The 17,598-nt window shown below is 52.5% G+C and overlaps 2 protein-coding genes across 16 annotated transcripts in view; one reads left to right on the forward strand and one right to left on the reverse strand.

Moving 5' to 3' along the window:
* The first annotated feature begins 1,347 nt into the window (after positions 1–1,347).
* Positions 1,348–13,973, forward strand: CDAN1 (codanin 1). 9 transcript variants are annotated; one of them, XM_032481402.1, is made up of 28 exons: positions 1,348–1,483; positions 1,699–2,189; positions 2,422–2,628; positions 2,836–3,005; positions 3,139–3,252; positions 3,335–3,413; positions 3,818–3,938; positions 4,121–4,230; positions 4,699–4,788; positions 5,472–5,547; positions 6,096–6,301; positions 6,611–6,731; positions 6,868–7,014; positions 7,126–7,292; positions 7,798–7,885; positions 8,116–8,205; positions 8,375–8,429; positions 8,650–8,783; positions 8,873–8,976; positions 9,250–9,408; positions 9,791–9,854; positions 10,039–10,117; positions 10,295–10,443; positions 11,573–11,680; positions 11,806–11,869; positions 12,035–12,216; positions 12,544–12,651; positions 13,162–13,973. In XM_032481402.1, the coding sequence occupies exons 1-28, from the start codon at positions 1,394–1,396 to the stop codon at positions 13,285–13,287; spliced, it is 3,699 nt and encodes a 1,232-aa protein (XP_032337293.1). In that variant the 5' UTR covers positions 1,348–1,393; the 3' UTR covers positions 13,288–13,973. The 9 variants fall into 9 exon arrangements, 7 of the variants coding, with proteins under 7 accessions (XP_032337293.1, XP_032337294.1, XP_032337290.1 ...); XM_032481403.1 differs by having other exon boundaries at positions 2,425–2,628; XM_032481399.1 differs by having other exon boundaries at positions 11,806–12,216.
* STARD9 (StAR related lipid transfer domain containing 9) overlaps positions 10,915–17,598 on the reverse strand; it is a 114,117-nt gene continuing 107,433 nt past the window's right edge. For all 7 annotated transcript variants that reach the window (XM_032481393.1, XM_032481395.1, XM_032481398.1 and 4 more), the window contains 3 exons: positions 12,920–17,425; positions 11,819–12,123; positions 10,915–11,189 (listed from right to left, as the gene is read on the reverse strand). In XM_032481393.1, the coding sequence (XP_032337284.1) occupies positions 17,324–17,425 (102 nt within the window). In that variant the 3' untranslated portion in view covers positions 10,915–11,189; positions 11,819–12,123; positions 12,920–17,323. The remainder of the gene's footprint in view (positions 11,190–11,818; positions 12,124–12,919; positions 17,426–17,598) is intronic.

The following is a 17,598-nucleotide window of genomic DNA, read 5'->3' on the forward strand; positions in this document are numbered from 1 at the left end:
TTATTTTTATAATCTAGTAATAAAATATTCATTCCGCATGCAAACTCTAGTTCCATTTGTGTGGTGCTTTGGATTTCAAAAGTGGGAAATATTTTTCTAATAAATCTATTGAATGCACCAGAGGTTACAAGATCAACAGGGGGTAGAAAGTGTTACTATAAATGCAGTACCACATCCAGAAGTGACCTAGAAAAAGCAGCACTGGACTGAATAGAAACCAGGTGTTCAGCATCCCTGCAGACAAAAAACAGGGTTCAGGGATATGAGGAGATGGTTCCCCATGTAATAATATTTTAAGTGTTAAAAGCTCCCTTTCAATCCATCATTCTCTCTCTGCTGGAAGTACTTTTTTTCTTCTCTTAAAGAAACGTCCCTGTAGCACTGGAGTGATTTCTGCTCCCCACCACCCTCTCCTTTCCACCTGTAACTGTCCTTTGAACCTCCAGAGGAGATCTAAGGAGGTATTCACATGGGCAGTGCTTCACCCTTCCTGGTTTCCTTTGGCCTGGAGTGTTAGTGCCATCTGTTTTTCTCTGCCTGGTTTCCCTTTCTTGATTTCTCAGCAGCAACATCCAAAGAGCTGACTCTCATGTTTTTTGAAATAAGAGAAATTAAGAAATAAGCTCCCAGAAGCTCATCATGTAAATACCTATTAACTTCTCAACTGCAAAGTAGCTGAAATACTAACCTTTGTAACGTGTGAGGGATATAAACTAGGCGATTTTGTGTGCAGGGTGGCCTGGGGCACTTGAAGGGTTGTGGGCTGAGAACTGTAAAAAGCTCCCCTGCTAGAATTCCGTCATAAAGTCTTAAGTGATCAACCACTTGAAGGTGAGTGCTGGAAAACCAGTGGTTACCGCATGGACCAGGGTATTGAAAACAGCCTTTGAGAAAGACAAGGTCAAAATGAAGTTAAGCTAACTTTATCGTAACTTCTTTAGGGTGGTGACGGTTGAATCTAGAAAACGTAAACTCTTGGGGAAAAAAAGAACGTGCTTATCGCAGAAGATGTAGGCATCTTCTCCGGAGAATTGTTCACCTTTACCGCCCGGCCGCTCTCTCGGGCCCTCGGTCTCCGCCGCCGCGTCCCCGAGTCCCGGCAGGTCGCCCTCGGGCTAGGGCAGCCGGGGCCGAGCCTCGCAGATAGCGGTGCGCTGCACCTGGCGGATCAGCAGGCCTCTTGGGAATTGCGGACACAGCCGCGGCCTAGATCCGAGGCCGAAGCTGAGAGGCTCAGCGTGGGAAACCCCGCCGCCGCGTCGCAGGCCCCGCCCCGGCCCCGCCCCCTCCGGCCCGCGGCCCAACGGTCGCCCCTCGGCGCCGGCCCCGCCCCTCCCAGGCCGCCCGTGGCGCGCCGGCGCCTGCGCAATCGCCTCCGAGCGCCCGGACCGGGATGGCGGCCGTTTTGGAGTCGCTGCTGCGAGAGGAGCTGTCGGTCGCAGCCGCCGTGCGGTGGATCGCGCGCAGCGCCCAGAGTTCGGAGGTAACAGCGCCGACACGCCCCCAGTCAGACTCGAATCTGCTTCCCGTGGGAGATACCAGCCCTTCGGTCCCCTTTCTCTAGGGTGCCTGGCTGTCAGCCCGGGCCGAGTGCACTCCAACTAGGGGCTGCTTCCCCTCAGCGCGCCCTGCGGCCCCGGCTGCTCGCGGCCCGGGGCTGGCAGCTGACCCTCTCGCCCCTCGCCACTTCTCTCTCAGGATGACCCCGGGGAGGCGGCCGCGTTGAGCTCACTTCGGCCACTGCGGAAGGAATTCGTGCCATTCCTGCTGAACTTCCTGAGGGAGCAGAGCAGCCGCGTCCTCCCGCAGGGCCCCCCAACCCCCGCCAAGGCCCCGGGCTCCTCGGCAGCCTTGCCAGGGAGGCCGGGGGGCCCGCCGCGGGGCGGCCGCGGGGCGCGCAGCCAGCTCTTCCCTCCGACCGAGCCTTCGAGCGCTGCCGCCGCCGAGGCCCCTTCGGCCCGCCGTGGGGGCAGGAGGCGGGGCCTGGGGCCGGCCCGTGAGCGAGGAGGCCGCGGCCCCGGGGGCTTGGAGGAGGGAGTCAGTGGGGAGACCCCGCCCTGGGCTGGGGGCCGGAGGCCCAGGAGCTCTGGCAGCCCCAGCAGCCCCATCCTCGTGCGCTCTGATCCGCCGAACCTCAGCAACCTGGAGGAGTTCCCTCCCGTAGGCTCGGTTCCCCCCGGCTCTGCAGGGTAAGAATCAGCTCTCAACCAGGAGATGGGTGGCACGAAGGCTCTGCTAGGGGAGTTAATAAGTTAAGACTGGGTGCTCTGCAGTAAGAGTGGTAATAGCTAGAAGGTTGGGGGTGAGGTAGCTACAGTAATGAGGAACGTTTTGCGCGGAAGCCCAGCTGTTGTGGTGGTGGTGGTGGAGGGGGAGATAATTGAAGATAGGAATTTGAGAAAAACCTGTGGCTACTCTCAGCAGGACCAAGCCTTCACGCAGGATCAACCCAACTCCGGTGAGCGAAGAGCGGTCACTCTCCAAGCCCAAGACCTGCTTCACCTCACCCCCAATCAACTGTGTCCCCAGTTCCCAACCCGCAGTCCTGGACACTAGCCCTTGGGGCCATGGCCTTCCCCCAGGGTGCAGAAGTCTGCAAGAGGAGCGGGAGATGCTCAGGAAGGAGCGGTATGGCCTTGCCGCTCCCTGGGATGTCAGCTTCCTCTGTGGGGGATTTGCAGGGCTTTCCCTGTGATTGATTTGTTCCCTGGGAACCCTGGTCTGTTTCCTGGGCTGTGGATGTCTCCCTGGAGGAACCTGAACATGACTGTGGAAACATGTGGAACATGAGGGGAAACCAGGCTGACTGCTCATGACATTTTTCTTTCCCCATAGCTCCAAGCAGCTGCGGCAGTCACCTACTCCTGTCTGCCCCGCCCTAGAATCAGGGTATCCTCACCCCAGCCGAACAGGAAACCTCACAGCTGAACCTGCTGACCCTGCCAGAGTGTCTTCCCGCCAGCGCCTGGAGCTGGTAGCCCTTGTCTACTCTTCATGCATTGCAGGTGAGCGAGACCAAAGGGCCTGGAATGGAGATACTTGTAGAACTATAGAGTAAAAGAATTGATAAGGTATATAGAACTGAGCCTTGGTTCCAAACGGTGTTCAGTACCCTGGAGTTTCTTTTTTTTAATCCAGAGAACCTGGTACCAAACCTCTTTCTGGAGCTTTTCTTCGTCCTTCAGCTCCTTACTGCCCGGAGGATGGTGGCTGCCAAAGACAGTGACCTTGAATCAAGTCCAGGAGCCGTAGGTCGGTCAATAAACCTCTTTTTGAGAAATGGGATCTGGAAATGGAATACTTCTTAACTGACAGCTTGGTAGTGTCCCTCTAGGTTCCCTGGAAAGCCCGCTGTTCCAGAGTGTCCATGATTGTGTCTTCTTTGCAGTGCAGGTTTTGGAGCATCAGTTTCAGTGAGTTTCCCCAGCTGTGGCATTTGAGTCTTATTTCCATTGTCCCTTGGATCTCTGCATACTTGTGCTAGCACGAGTGCAGTGACCCTAGACTTCTCCGTGTATGTAACCTTGAATTTTGTGTCAAAGCTATAAATTTAGCTCCTAAAAGAATCAAATTCCCCCCAGTGGTCTTGGTAGCTGATCTTTGGGTTTATGACTTACGTTTCTGTCCTGCTCTCGTTCCCTGCTCCATAAGGTCTCATGTCGTGCCCCTTTGCCTTCCTCTTCTTTAATCCTTGGCCCATGACTTTTCATCACACACCTGCACCATGCCCCAGATAATGCTCTGTGTGGTGTGCAGGTGCCAGCCTCCTGTTTGCAGTCTGTTCCATTCTTAGTCATGTGTGCTCTTGTCCCTGTAGTGTGCTTTCCCACCTGGACAAAGGGACCTTGAAGCTGTTGGCTGAGAATGAGCGGCTACTGTGCTTCTCACCAGCTCTGCAAGGACGCCTCCGAGCTGCCTATGAGGGCAGTGTTGCGAAGGTAGTGACCCCATCTTAGATGTCTCCTGGCCTGGACCTAACCCTTCCCAGTCTCATCATTCAGGCAACCCCCTCACACTGGTCTAGTGTCATGTGGGTTAACTCTGGGCAAGAATATGGGGGTGAAGTTTTCTGAACGTGAGCTCTGTGGCTTCAGTCCCTAATGTCATTGCTGTATTTCAGGTCTCCCTGGAGATGCCACCTTCTGCTCAAGCTGTCTCCTTTCAGCCAGAAACTGACAACCGTGCCAACTTCTCCAGTGATCGAGCTTTTCATACTTTTAAGAAACAGAGGTGATAAGAAAAGGAAGCTTTGGGGGAGGGGATGAAGCAGCATTTTCTCTGGGATAAGCAGCCTGTGTTATTTTCATAGAAGCTAGAAGTTTGGCGCTAACAGGTGGTAGTTTAGCACCATCAGGCCCTTCCTGCCAATCATCTTAAAGACGACTTAGCCTCATTCTATTTCATGCCCATGGATTTGAACCTCACCCTAGCACCTTCCTCACAGGTGTGTGACTCTAGTCACATGGTTCTCAGACGAGAGTGCCAGGTGAACTTCAGCTGCCCACAGAAGTGTGTGTAGCATGTGGTGTACTGCTACTTGGACTGGAGCATTATCATCATGCAGAGAACCTTGGAGAGGATAGGAGTGGGGCTGTGGATAGTCTTGTCCTCGGTTCTTCTGAGCTAGGGAAGGTGCTCCTGGGAATGAGTTAGGTCAGCTGTGCTTCAGTTGATCAGACATTCTTATGTGTGTGTCAGGGATGTGTTTTATGAGGTGCTTCGAGAGTGGGAAGATCGCCATGAGGAGCCTGGCTGGGATTTTGAGAAGGGCTTGGGCAGCAGGATCAGGTACGTGCTTGTACACCGGTCACCTTGTCTGTCTTGCTTCCAACGGTGAGCAGCTTAGTGGTGCTTGGGTAGCTGATTGGAAGAAGGCTTTTCCCCCATTCCTTCCAGCCCAAAGCTGTTATCGTCTGTCCTCTTTAATCTCCCCAGTTACTGCTAGCTCTCCCTGTACTCAAAAGGGATTTGTCTCTCCAGCTCCTTCCACTCAGAAATGACTCATACTTGCTCTGTGATTGCAAGTGCTTGGAAAAGTGGAATGCTTTTATTCCAGGTTGCTTGAGTTTTGGCCCAAGTCACTGGTTAGATCCTTTTTGACCTCCATTTTCTTCATCGTCTAGTTTGGCAATACTGATAACTTTGCATACAAAGCTAGATAACTAGGATGCAGAAAGAATGTCTTCTTGTCCCATGATCTACCTTCCATGTTGGTTGTGAAGCTCATTGGTGCTCAGTGTAGACTGAAGACGAGAGGGGTGGTATTATTTCATGTTGGGTTAAGTGTATCTCTAGCCTTGAGGGATCTTGTCCCTTACTTTTTCCTGTATCACTATGCCAGCCAGCTCTGGCAGAGATCTGCTCAAGTCCTTGGTAAAGGGCTGAAAGGCCCAAGGATTGGTTTGTTCTCTCAGATCTTTCTCCTCCCTTTCTCCTTCCCTCACACTCCATCCCTGCTTCTTATTCCTCAGAACCATGATGGGTCACCTCTCTGCAGCCGGCAGCCACAGCCATTTTGTTCGACTTTTCCAAAAACAACTTCTCCAGGTAATAGCCCCAGCAGGAGATTAATCTACAGTGACAGTATGTATTATGGGCAACTAAGTAATGGCTGGTACTTGGGGAAAGGGTGGGCAGGCAGGCAGGTAGGTCCGTGGCTGGAGATTGAACAAGAGTTCTGCTCTTCGGGTGGTGGTGGAAACTCAGGCAGCCAGAGAGGAGCTCGCACTCTCTCACGTGCCCTGCACCTCTGCCTCCCCAGCCTCCCCACGCACCCAGCTCCTCTGGCCTTCCTTCAGTCTGTCACTACTTCCGTGCCCTTGATTTGTGCCATGGTAGAAAGAGCATGGGCTTAGGACTCTGGCCTGGTGTCAGATCTCAGCTCTCATGACCCTAGACAAATGTTGAATCTTGCAGTTTCAGTTTCTTCACCTGTAAAAACAATATAATCCTGACCTTGAAAAATCGTATCTATGGCACGTGATACAGGGTTGGCATCTCCTAATTGTTCATTGCTTTCTCCTTATTCTTTTCAGTCCCCCTTTCCAGAGAAACTTACTGGTTTTTTGATTTGCCTCCTCTTCCCCCTGCCCTAGATGTGTCAGAGTCCTGGTGGTGCTGGGGGCACTGTCTTGGGTGAGGCTCCAGGTGTGTTAAATATGCTTGGAGCTGACAAGCTGGGGCGGTTGCGGCGCCTACAGGAACGGCTTGTGGCCCCTCAGAGCAGTGGGGGGCCCTGCCCACCCCCAACCTTCCCAGGCTGTCAGGGCTTCTTCAGGGACTTCATCTTGAGTGCCAGCAGGTAAAGGTTCCCTGTGTCTTGCAGAGAGTGGGGACAGAGGTCACAAGGGGTCTATGTTCCCAGAAGGGCAGACAGTTTTCTCTCCTTTGCCTGGAATATGTCAGGGTGGGACTGGGTGATGTCTGGGCTCCTCCTAGCTCACACTTCCTGCCTCCATTTCCCTCCTGCTTTTTTCACCCACATAGGTAACCTCATTGCTCGTTGGCCTCCCCTGTCTAACTTGCTGGGCTTTTCTGTCTGGAGCACCTCTTCTATACTGTGGTTTTTCCTACACCTCATCCAGTGCCTTTTTCCCCCTCCCCTTCATAGCTTCCAGTTTAATCAGCATCTCATGGATAGTCTGAGTTTGAAGATCCGGGAGCTCAACGGCCTGGCCCTGCCTCAGCCTGAGCCTAGTGATGAAGATGGGGAGTCAGACGTGGACTGGCAGGTGAGAAAGCAGGACCAGGGAGGTGATGGGGTTCCCTAGGAGGGAAAGGTTATTTTCAAAAAGAAATCTGTAACAGATTTGGCTGTGTTCTAGAATCCTTATGCTTCAGACCTTTTACTTCCCTGATGCCCTGCAGGGTGAACGGAGGCAGTTTGCTATGGTGCTGCTCAGCTTGAGGCTTCTGGCTAAATTCCTGGGCTTTGTGGCTTTCCTGCCGTACCGGGGGCCTGAACCACTGCCGACACGTGAGCTCCAGGACTCTATTCTGGCCCTGAGGAGCCAGGTGAATGGGGGCTCTGGTAAGGAGGGAGCTGGGAGGAGCTGCAAGGCAATGGAGTTAGAAGGCTTTCCCTAGCCCCCAGGACCCGCCCACTGACTGACCTGGCTCTGCCAGGTGCCCCCGGTCCTGGATGTGCGGGCTCTGCTGCAGCAGGGGCTGCGGGCCCGTCGAGCCGTGCTCACGGTGCCCTGGCTAGTGGAGTTCCTTTCCCTCGCTGACCACATTGTCCCCATGCTGGACTACTACCGCAGCATCTTCACCCTCCTGCTGCACCTGCATCGGTGAGTGTGGAAAGGGTGCGGGCGGACCGTTGCTGAGGCGGCTGTTTATTTTTATTTATTTATTTATTTGTGGGGTGGGTTAGATTTAATTGTTTGTTTATTTTTATTGGAGGGACTGGGGATTGAACCCAGGACCTCGTGCATGCTAAGCACATGCTCTACCACTGAGCTATACCCTTTCCCGAGGTGGCCATTTAGAAGAGGATCGAGCAGCTTGTGCTCCCCGTGTGGTACCATGTAACCGACCCTCAGGGGAGAGGCCAGGCCTTGGTCCACAAGGAAAGTCAGGGGACACTCATTTGTACTTTGGCCCTTTTCTGTTCCTACTGTGGCCCAGCTGAGAGGGAGCACAGGTTTAGGAGGGGCAGTGGGACCTGGTCGCCTGCATGATACAGTCCCTTTTAGTTCTGCTTTTGAGAATCACTTTCCCACTGATAGCTTTCTTTTACTCCATTCCATTTCTTTCTTTGCATAAACTCTGTTTACACCCTTATTTACTTTTTAGGAGCTTGGTCTTGTCAAAGGAAAGTGAAGGGGAGATGTGTTTCCTGAACAAGCTGCTGCTGCTTGCTGTCCTGGGCTGGCTTTTCCAGGTGGGCAGATGGAGAGTCCAGGTTGGGGAGGGAAGGTGACTACTGTGGCGGGGAGGGGGAGAGGGAGAATGCCTGAGTCTGAACAAGGGTCAGGCCAAAGGATGAAGAGTAGGAGGTACAGGGATTGCCATAGTTTCAGAGGAAGCTTGCTTGAACCTGGTGTCTGAGGCCTAGAACCATGAGGTAGGAGGTGTGATGAATCAGCTTGCCCTGCCCTAATCTCTTGCCAGATTCCCACAGTCCCTGAGGACCTGTTCTTTCTGGAAGAGGGTCAGTTGGATGCCTTTGAGGTGGATACAGTAGCTTCAGAGCATGGCTTGGTAAGTGTTGGGGTCCAGCCAGAGTCATGGTAAAGAGTAAAAGAGACAGGCTGCCCAGTGGGAGACAAGCCAAAATAGAAGTCCCATGTAATTCTTACGTGACTGCCCCATTTCTGGCACACTGGGAAGGAAGGGAAGCCTTCCCAGCACTGGCCTGTTCTTTCCCCAGGACAGCATGCCTGTGGTGGACCAGCACCTGCTCTACACCTGCTGCCCCTATATTGGTGAGGACACTGGTCTCCCCGCCAAGAGGACCCTCAGTCCTGGCCTGTCCCTTCATGAGTTCCCAAAAGGCACCCTGTAGGCCTAGCACCGTAATGTGTTGTTCTGTTCTTAGGCACTCTCTGGGTGCCTCATTCTCTCTATTCCACAAATGCTTAAAGTCCAAGATGCTTGGGAGGGTGGGTTGTTCTAGAACTAAGCACTTGGGCTTCCCTGACGCAGGAGAGCTCCGCAAACTGCTCGCTTCATGGGTGTCAGGCAGCAGTGGGCGGAGTGGGGGCTTTGTGAGGAAAATCACTCCCACCACCACCACCGGCCTGGGAGCCCGGCCTCCACGGACCACCCAGGGGCTGCAGGTAAGGGGCAGGGCTGGAGGCAGGGGCCTCCCAGTGGGGAGGGGAAAGGGAGCCCTTCACTGCTCTGCTCTGCTCCCTCCTCCCCGCAGGCACAGCTGGCTCAAGCCTTTTTCCACAACCAGCCACCCTCCCTGCGCAGGACTGTGGAGTTTGTGGCGGAGAGAATTGGCTCTAACTGTGTCAAACATATCAAGTGAGCATGGGTTGAGGGGGTTGGGAATGGAGGTGTTGAGGGTCCCAGACTCATTTCCTTACCATTTTTTCCCTTTTAACTCTTAACACCTTGTTGCCAAACTGAGGAAAGTCAGCTGGGGGATGGTGGGGAGGATAAGGGCCAGGTGGGATGGGGGAGGCTCAAATCGCTAGCATTCTTTGAAGTTAGTTCTGACCAGGTTTCCTTGAATTTGCAGCCCCTTTCCAATTCAACCCTTCCAACTGCCTTCAAACCTTGCTGTTCCTGCTGCAGGGCCACGCTGGTGGCAGATCTGGTGCGCCAGGCAGAGTCACTTCTTCAAGAACAGCTGGTGACACAGGGACAGGAAGGGGGAGATCCAGCCCAGCTGTTGGAGATCTTGTGTTCCCAGCTGTGCCCCCACGGGGCCCAGGCACTGACCCAGGGGCGGGAGTAAGACACCAGTCTGTTTGGACCCTCTCATCTCCACTCTCTGCTTAGCTTTTACTTCTGTCCTTTTTTCCTCTTTCACATTCATCCTTTATTCTATGTCCTCTCCTCACCCTGCTTTTCTTCATTCTTTTTTTGCCTGCTTTGTAAGTTTTTATCTTTGTTTTTAGAGGTTTTGGGTACCAAAGTCCAAAATTGAATTGGAAGCCTATCTGGTTGGGTGTCCCATTCTCCCAGCACCTGGGGGTGGGGCCGGAGGGTGGACAGTGCTTTCCTCTGAGGCAGAGCCCTCCCACCTCAAGTGATTGGTGCAGCCAGGGCATTTCCTTCTGTGAGCCAGGCTGAAATATCTAGCCATCACTGACTTCTGTTTGTCTCCTTTCAGGTTCTGCCAAAGGAAGAGCCCTGGTGCTGTGCGGGCATTGCTTCCCGAGGAGACCCCGGCAGCTGTACGTGGGAAGGAGTCCTGGGGTTAGCGGGCTGGGAAAGGAGCACTGCAGGGCTGTGTGTGCATGTGAGACAGAAAAAAGCATGCACAGGAGGCTGCCGGTGGCAGATGGATCTGTCCTGGACTTGGGCATTCATCACTGTCCCTAACTTGCCGCTGACTCTGGCAGTTCTTCTGTGCCACAGGTTCTGAGCAGCGCAGAGAACATTGCTGTGGGGCTTGCAACAGAGAAAGCCTGTGCTTGGTTGTCAGCCAACATCACAGGTAAGATCCAGGAAAGGGGTGTGGCTGACCAAGTTTGTCAGGAGTGAACTGGCAGAAAGTTGGGGGACACCTGGGGGAGACAGGGTTCAGAGCCAGTCAGGAAGGGTGTGGGCTGGCATGGCGAGCCTGTGCAGGGCTTCTCTGGTGACCCCTTTTCTGTCCCCCTCTGACTCGCAGCGCTGATCAGGAGGGAGGTGAAAGCGGCCGTGAGTCGCACGCTTCGAGCCCAGGGTCCTGAGCCGGCTGCCCGGGGGGAGCGGAGGGGCTGCTCCCGTGCCTGTGAGCACCATGCTCCCCTCCCCTCCCACCTCATCTCCGAGATAAAAGTACACAGCTCCCTACTCCCTTCGGCTCCCCTCTTCCCTCTCCCTGCTCTCTTCCTGGCCTCCCTTTCTCCCTCGGCTCCAGTATTTGTGTAGCAGCTTCCTGTGTTGTCCAGCTAGTTCCCGTTTTATTCGTTATCGAATGGGATTAGGTAGGGCAGAACTGAGCTGAATGGTTTTCATAATTGCTCTTCTCGGCTTTTGGTACTTGACTCACCCAAGAAGGTGAAAAGAAAACGGGTAGCTAAGAAAACTTGACTGAGTATATGTTACACAGATGACAGGAGTGGGGTGGGGAATGGCTGTCCAGTGCAGTAGGGAAGTCTCTAAGGGGCAGTTGTTCCAATATTGGGGTAGGATTTCAGAAAAGTTCTATGTAGGGGGTGATGCTTTTGACTTACAGCCAGTAAGAATAAACTGACTGTCTAGAGCAGGAGTCAGCAAACAACCCATGGGCCAAATCCAGCCTGCGACTTGTTTTTGTAAATAAAGTTTTATTGGAACACAGCCATACTCATTTCAAGTACAAATTGTCTGGGGCTGCCTTCGTGCTCCAGGAGCAGAGCTGAATGGTTGGGGCAGAGACCTAGTTACTGTTTGGCCCAGGTCCGGGGCAGTAGTATAGGAGTAAAGATCTGGACTAGGAACTAAGAAGGAATGACTAAAATTAGAGAGGATATAAAGAGGAGATGCCATCAGCTACTGGTTTTTAGTATGCAGAGGATTTCTGTACTGAAGTCTCAATTCTCCTGAAAAGATGAACAGAATCATAAGGGACAGAAATGTTACAACGTACGTAGTGGGACAGTTCCCCTAAGTCCCCTGAAGAACGTTCAGAATAAGATGCTCTCTGGGAGTTGACTAGGTGTGACTTTATCCCAAGATGAGTGACATCTCTGGAGCTCTCTGGCAGCACATTGTCCCTCGGCTTACCTGCTCCATCTTTTTGCCCTATTAGCCGCTTAATTACTTCTCCCAATTGTGCTGTCTTGCCCGAGCCCCAAGTCTTAGGGCTCAGTCTCTACACCCCAGGGCCCTGTCTTCCTTATCCTTCTGCTTCTCTCCACTGGCTGATCCGCACCCCAAGCCTGGCATGAAGCCTTACTCTGCCTCTACCCCTCTCTCTCTCCAGGATGTGCTCTCCCTGGCCGTGGGGCCCCGGGACCCTGATGAGGGAGTTTCCCCAGAGCATCTGGAGCAGCTCCTAGGACAGCTGGGCCAGACGCTGCGGTGCCGCCAGGTGAGACAATGGCAGGATGCTCTCATGTATCTTGTCCAGTGCCCGAGAACTAGAGCTGCCCTGGCTCGGGCTGCTGCTCTAAGGATGGTGCTAATGTCCAGGGTCTCCCTGCTTTTCCCCCACAGTTCCTGTGCCCACCTGCTGAGCAGCATCTGGCAAAGTGCTCTGTGGAGTTAGCATCCCTGCTTGGTATGGCTCCTTTTTATCACATCACTTTGTTGCCAGATCCCCCAGTTCTCAGGGTTGGGTACAAGCAAGAGAGAAAATGGAGCTTTCTTCTGCTCTTCCTCCCAGGGGCTGGCCATGTGACGCCGCCTCCATATCTTAAAGCTTGGCTTTCCTCTCTTCCCACAGTTGCAGATCAGATTCCTGTCCTAGGGCCCCCGGCACAGCACCGGCTGGAGAGAGGGCAGGCTCGAAGGCTCCTGCTCCTGCTGCTTTCCCTGTGGAAGGATGACTTTCAGGTGCCCGTTCCACTGCAGCTGCTGCTGAGCCCAAGGAACGTGGGGCTTCTGGCAGACACTCGGCCAAGGGAGGTGAGCCAGAGAGGTGGGTGGATGGGGAGCAGGCAGGCTTCTTAGAAGCCTCTGCAGTCATGTTTCACACCCATCACCCTCACCCCAAATGTATTAGCTGGTTTAGTCCCCCTTTTCTGGGGCTGAGCTCATTTTTTCTTTGGTGCTAAGATGGACTCCCTCAGGCAGCTACCCCAGCACCTCTTAGAGCTCTGTGGTTTGGGAAATCATGACAGATGCAAATGACTTCTGCTCAGCTCCTCCTCCCTCCTCAGCAGCTCTGTCCTTTGTACCAGGGTTGCTGTGCAGTCCTCACCACCCTGACCTCCTCCTCTGTGTGTGTTGCAGTGGGACCTGCTGCTGTTCTTGCTCCGGGAGCTGGTAGAGAAAGGTCTCATGGGACGGATGGAGATAGAGGCCTGCCTGGGCAGCCTTCATGAGGCCCAGTGGCCAGGGGTAAGGAGTCCTTGTCTCCTCCTAACTGGGGAGAGAATAGGTGTCATATGTCCCTTTTATCATGAAAGGAGGCAAGTGATGGGGCCTGGCTTTCTTAAGATCTTCCCAAAGCTCAGTGGATTTTGTGACTGTCCTGAGGCCAACCCTGAAATGGAGTGACTGCTCTGGGGGGCCTCCTTCACATTTAGTTTCTTCAGCCATAAAATGGGAGTAATTTATACCTCCTAGGATTTTTCAAGATGAAATAATACACATATTAAGTACTCACCAGGTGGTTCTGAGCCTCCCATTAGAGTGCACGCTCCCCGCCGGAACTTGAGCATCCTGGAGTACAGATGGGACAAGGCTTCAAGTCCATTTCAATGTAGAAGGCAGTTGGGAAAAAAAATAACTAGGTTGTCTACTCACTGGTTAGCTAGGGCTCAATATTTGGGATTGACTTTTGGTAGAAAGGATGAACCATTCAGAATTATGTGTCTGCCTTTTCTTTCCTCTTTCTGCTTATTCCAGGATTTCTCTGAAGAATTAGCAACACTGTTCAGACTGTTTCTAGCTGAGCCCCATGTGCCAGAACCACAGCTAAGAGCTTGTGAGCTGGTGCAGCCAAACCGGGGGACTGTGCTGGCCCAGAGCTAGGGCCAGGAGGTGGCCCTCCCTTGGGCATCTCACCAGAACGCTGGAACCCAGCCTGACCGTGCCTCAGGAGGCCCCAGAGTCACCACAAGTGCCCACTGCCGACTCCTGCTGGTGTGGGAGTAGCTAAGTCTGTCTTGAGGCTTCCTGCTCACGTATGAAGGAAGCGGGTGGTTGCCTGGCATGCCACCGGCTGGAAGCTCACCATCCCAAGTCGTAGAGGAAGGACAAGGGGTCACCTGATTCAGGATTGTGGTGGAAAAGCCTAGAGACTCCAGTCCTGGAACAGAAGAGTTGGCATTTATTACTTGGATACTAAGTGAAATGACGTGTGGGGATTCGACACAGGATTCGAGCCCCACCTGCTGCTATCCCAACATCTCTTAAGAGCTCTGTGGTTTGGGAAATCATGACAGAGGCAAATGACTTCTGCTCAACTTGTGAGTAAAGTTAAAACATGAATCTTGGGAGACTACATTTTTTTTTTTTTTTTAACCACCAGGAGCTGGACTGTCATCTCCTTAAAAATGTGCAACAGATGAGGCGGGGCTCGCCCGACAGGAAGTTGCCTTTTCCCTGCACCCCGCCTGCCTTCAGCCCCGTGCACATAGTAACTCTGACCCTAGCTCCATCCAGGGGCCAAGCACGGGCAGAACGTTAGCGCTTTTTAAAATAAACTGTTTTCTTTACCGAGGGCTTCATGTCTAGTTATTTTCACCTTACTCTCTTCCCTACAGAAGGCTGCAGTCTCAGGTAGGCTTGGAGGTGGGTGTTGACCGGGCAGAGCTGTCCCAGTGGCCTGGCCACTTAGCTGTGCCTAACGTTCCATCACGTGAGGCCCTGCAGGCCAGAGAGCCAGAGGCCTGTGTTAACTCACTGCCAGCAGTATTGACTTCTGTGTGCAACTCCCTTTAAAGGTTTAGGATATTGTGCCGAGTTTCTACTCACCAGATACTGCCCACTGAACTAAATGGGGGCAGCTTTTGTGATGCCTGTTTTATTGTGGCTGAGGGTGTCTGAGTTGGCTCAGAAAAGCATGTCTACAAATGATACACTGATTTTGGCTAAGAAAGCACTACCTTGATAATGTGCATCAAATTCACTCCTGAAAAATTCATGGTTTTTCTACTTTGGCAGTGTGTGCAAAGAGATTCAGGCTCTTTCAGGGGAAGGAGAGGGTACTCAGTGAACCCTCTTGAAGTGGCTTGCAAAATCTGTGCAAACGTGTGTATTTCTTAGAGGAACAGTTCCCAGCTGTCAGAATTCTCCAACCGAAGGGTAGTAGGTAAGATGCTCTGGGCCTAGAGGGGTTTGCTGTCTGACTTCATTAAATCTGGTGGGGAGCCTTTACTCACAGTAGGTCCCATCAGCACAGAAAGTTAAAATGGGGGTGGGGAGGTCTCACACCACTCTAACCATTTCTGCCCAGTCAGGCTGTGACACTCCCTACCCCTCAGCTCTTCCTAGTTAATCACTCTGTTAATAAGTTTGCATCTGAACCTTTTTCTTCATCTCTTCATTTTCAAAGGCCTTAATTCTTGTCCTTTAAGTCCAATTTATACTACAGCAAGTTCTGGAAGTTCTGAATGCCTGGGAACCAAAACAGTTCTAAGAAATGTTCTATCTTTCTGCACCCATCAGGTGTGGTGGAACGAAAGCACTGCCCTGGGAAGCTGAGCCCGGAGGTAAGAAGTCGGTAGTTACTTGAGACACCCAGCTCCATGTGAGGTGGGACAGGCAGGCAAGGGGGCAGGAAAGCCTGAAGCCGCAGGGATGCTGGGTTAAAGGCCATTCAGTTAAACTCAGCACGGGCCCAACTCAGAAAACTGCTGGCCTGTGTGGACCTTAAAGGCCTCCTTTAGGCCAGCAGTAACATAACAGGAATTACAGACAGGCAGCCAATGAACTTAGTATTTAGGTTCCTTTCCATATGCCTGCTCTCTGCTAATTGTCTAAAATAGTGGTTTTCAAAGTGTGGTTTCCAAGCAAACTTATGATCACCTGGGTCTTCCTAGAAATACAAATATGTGGGCCCCTCTCCTGGCCTACTGAGTCAGAAACCCTGGGGCGTAACAAGTCCTTCAGGTGATTCTGACCACAATGATCTCTTGAGAACCACCTGTCTAAACCAAAGTCTGACTTCATCATGGTCGTTTGGAGCCAGGTCCCTGGATTATCCTTAACGCCTCTGCGTTTTGCTGTAAGATCAGCCTCAGTTAATGTTCTCTAGCTTTGCTGACTCACATGCCCGCTGTGGGGCTTCTCTAGGTAGGGGGTACGGTCACCTCCGGGCTACTCACGTGTTCAGGTTCCCGTTGCTGGCTCTGCCTCAGAAGTCCTAGAGGTGCACATCTGTTGAGCTTCCTCCCAGGGGACTGTGGTCACCACTGGGTGTAGTGATGACTGTTCTGGAATCCTCCCTCAAGTTCGTATTAGGGCCATAGGCTGCCACAGTTGGCAACTAACCTGGTTGCCATTTATGTGCAAAGCAGCGCCCAGCTCATGGGAAACCCTCAGTACATATGCGTAAACTATACTCGAAATGGGGCCATGAGCAGTTGCTGCCATCATAATCTCCAGACTGAATTCTGAGCTCAAATGACACACTCAAGCTATCCCAGTCTTCACTGAATAAAAGTACATGTCGGACTTTTACTTTGCAAATGTTCTGACCTTTCCAGTCAGTGGTCTTAGTAAGAGATTTATATGAAAAAAAGATGGGAGTACATAAATAGGGTGTTAAATAGATCAAGTGTCACAAAAAATTGTAACAAGAAAAATAAGTTTAAAAGCAATTAAAAAAAACCTTCAATAATATATAAATAACTTAATCTGAGGTAAGAGAAGAAAATCCTGCAAACACTTTTAGAAAAATAAATCTCTACTGTACAGTAATTTACCTTTTTACCACATCTTGTCAATCCCCGTGTGGTCTCCCTCTTCTGGTGCCCAGAACTGAAACTGAGAATCTCGCCCATCCCTACCACTTACAGGTAACCACAGAGAATATTCAGCGCTCGGGTTCAGCCAGGCTAAGGTACAAGAAAACTGAACCCATTCTCCAGCCCATCCTAGACTAGGAGGGGCGACAGCATCACGTGGAATGCTTGAGAGACTGCTGAAGGCTGGGACCAAGGCTCTGAGTGAGGTAAGGAATGGAACTGAGCTTCCTCCTAACAAGTCACTTACCTCCTCTAGGAGGTCCATCGTCTTCCTTCCTGTCTTCAAAAGACAACTTTCCCTCACTGAAAGACAAGTGAGAGACAACCCCCCACCCCCAGTCCCCTCAAAGAGCTAGGCCCTTGCCCTGACCCCAGCTCCATCCCAAGAGCTTCTATGGTGGTCCTCCCACTCCACCGAGCTCTGGGTGACAGCTCTGCCGCAGAGCACTACTCAGTGCTCCTGACTGGAGCAAAGACCCCAACAAATGTCTTCTCCTGAGAGAGAAAGGAAGAAGGGAGCAAAGCAAAAATTAATAAAGTGTCTTGTAAAAATTCAAGAAGGAGAAACAATTCTAAATCAGTGTTCTGGTTTGTGCAGCTGTTTTTTTAAACCATTTTTCTGTTTTGGTATTTCCTAGCACTTGTCCCGCCGTGGAGCTGAACGCTGGAGACAGATTCTGAGCAGAGTCTCGGCCGACGGCTGCTTGCTTCCCTCCTAACCCAAGGGCTGTGCTGAACTAAGGAAGCACCGTGTCAGCACCGCAGTCTCCCAGCCCCGCTGGCTGTGAGCGAGTGGCCTGTCTGCCACAGGGTCCCAGAGATGGGAAAGGAAGGGGAGCAATCCAAAACATGACGGGAGCTTCATTCAGTCTGGATGGCCAGGGCCAGGAGCTCAGATCCCCTTGCTCTGCAGAGGTGCCAGCCGTGTGTGACCAAGAGTACTGACCGGCCTTCGTGGGCAACTCGGGGCTGAGGGCTGGCTGCCCAGTCAGCACAAGCAGGGAGCCTCGGCTCTTCCTGCGTCGAGATACAGAGAGCAACGAGAGCTGCCCCAGCATCTCTGGGGCATCCTGAAGCGCCATCTTGATGGGGAGATGCTAACTACCAAGGAAGGAAGCCAGTCTGGCTATAACCAGCGGCTGCTGTTTGATGAAGGAGCTTAGGAGCTGAGGGGGAAATCCTGGAGCACCGAGTTCTACCTGAAATAAAGCAGAGAGGGAAGAGTTAAAGGTGGAAACAGAGCCGAGAGCACAGCCGGGGCACACTTCAGCCGTAAGTAGTCACCCCGGGCTGCTGTGATGGCAGAAGCTCTGAGCCGAACTGCCTACAGCCCTGAGCTCTGCTGTTCAGGTCTAGGCAGAGGCCTCACTTC

This window comes from Camelus ferus, chromosome 6 (genome assembly GCF_009834535.1).
Source record: "Camelus ferus isolate YT-003-E chromosome 6, BCGSAC_Cfer_1.0, whole genome shotgun sequence".
Taxonomy (NCBI): Eukaryota; Metazoa; Chordata; class Mammalia; order Artiodactyla; family Camelidae; genus Camelus; species Camelus ferus.

What these genes read in the sequence shown, in the direction of transcription:
- CDAN1 (XM_032481399.1), top strand. Translation starts at nt 1,394, where the DNA reads ATGGCGGCCGTTTTGGAGTCGCTGCTGCGAGAGGAGCTGTCGGTCGCA. An exon ending in GCAGCGCCCAGAGTTCGGAG is followed by an intron (nt 1,484 to 1,698) that starts GTAACAGCGCCG and finishes CTTCTCTCTCAG; the next exon opens with GATGACCCCGGGGAGGCGGC. An exon ending in GTTTTGGAGCATCAGTTTCA is followed by an intron (nt 3,414 to 3,817) that starts GTGAGTTTCCCC and finishes TTGTCCCTGTAG; the next exon opens with TGTGCTTTCCCACCTGGACA.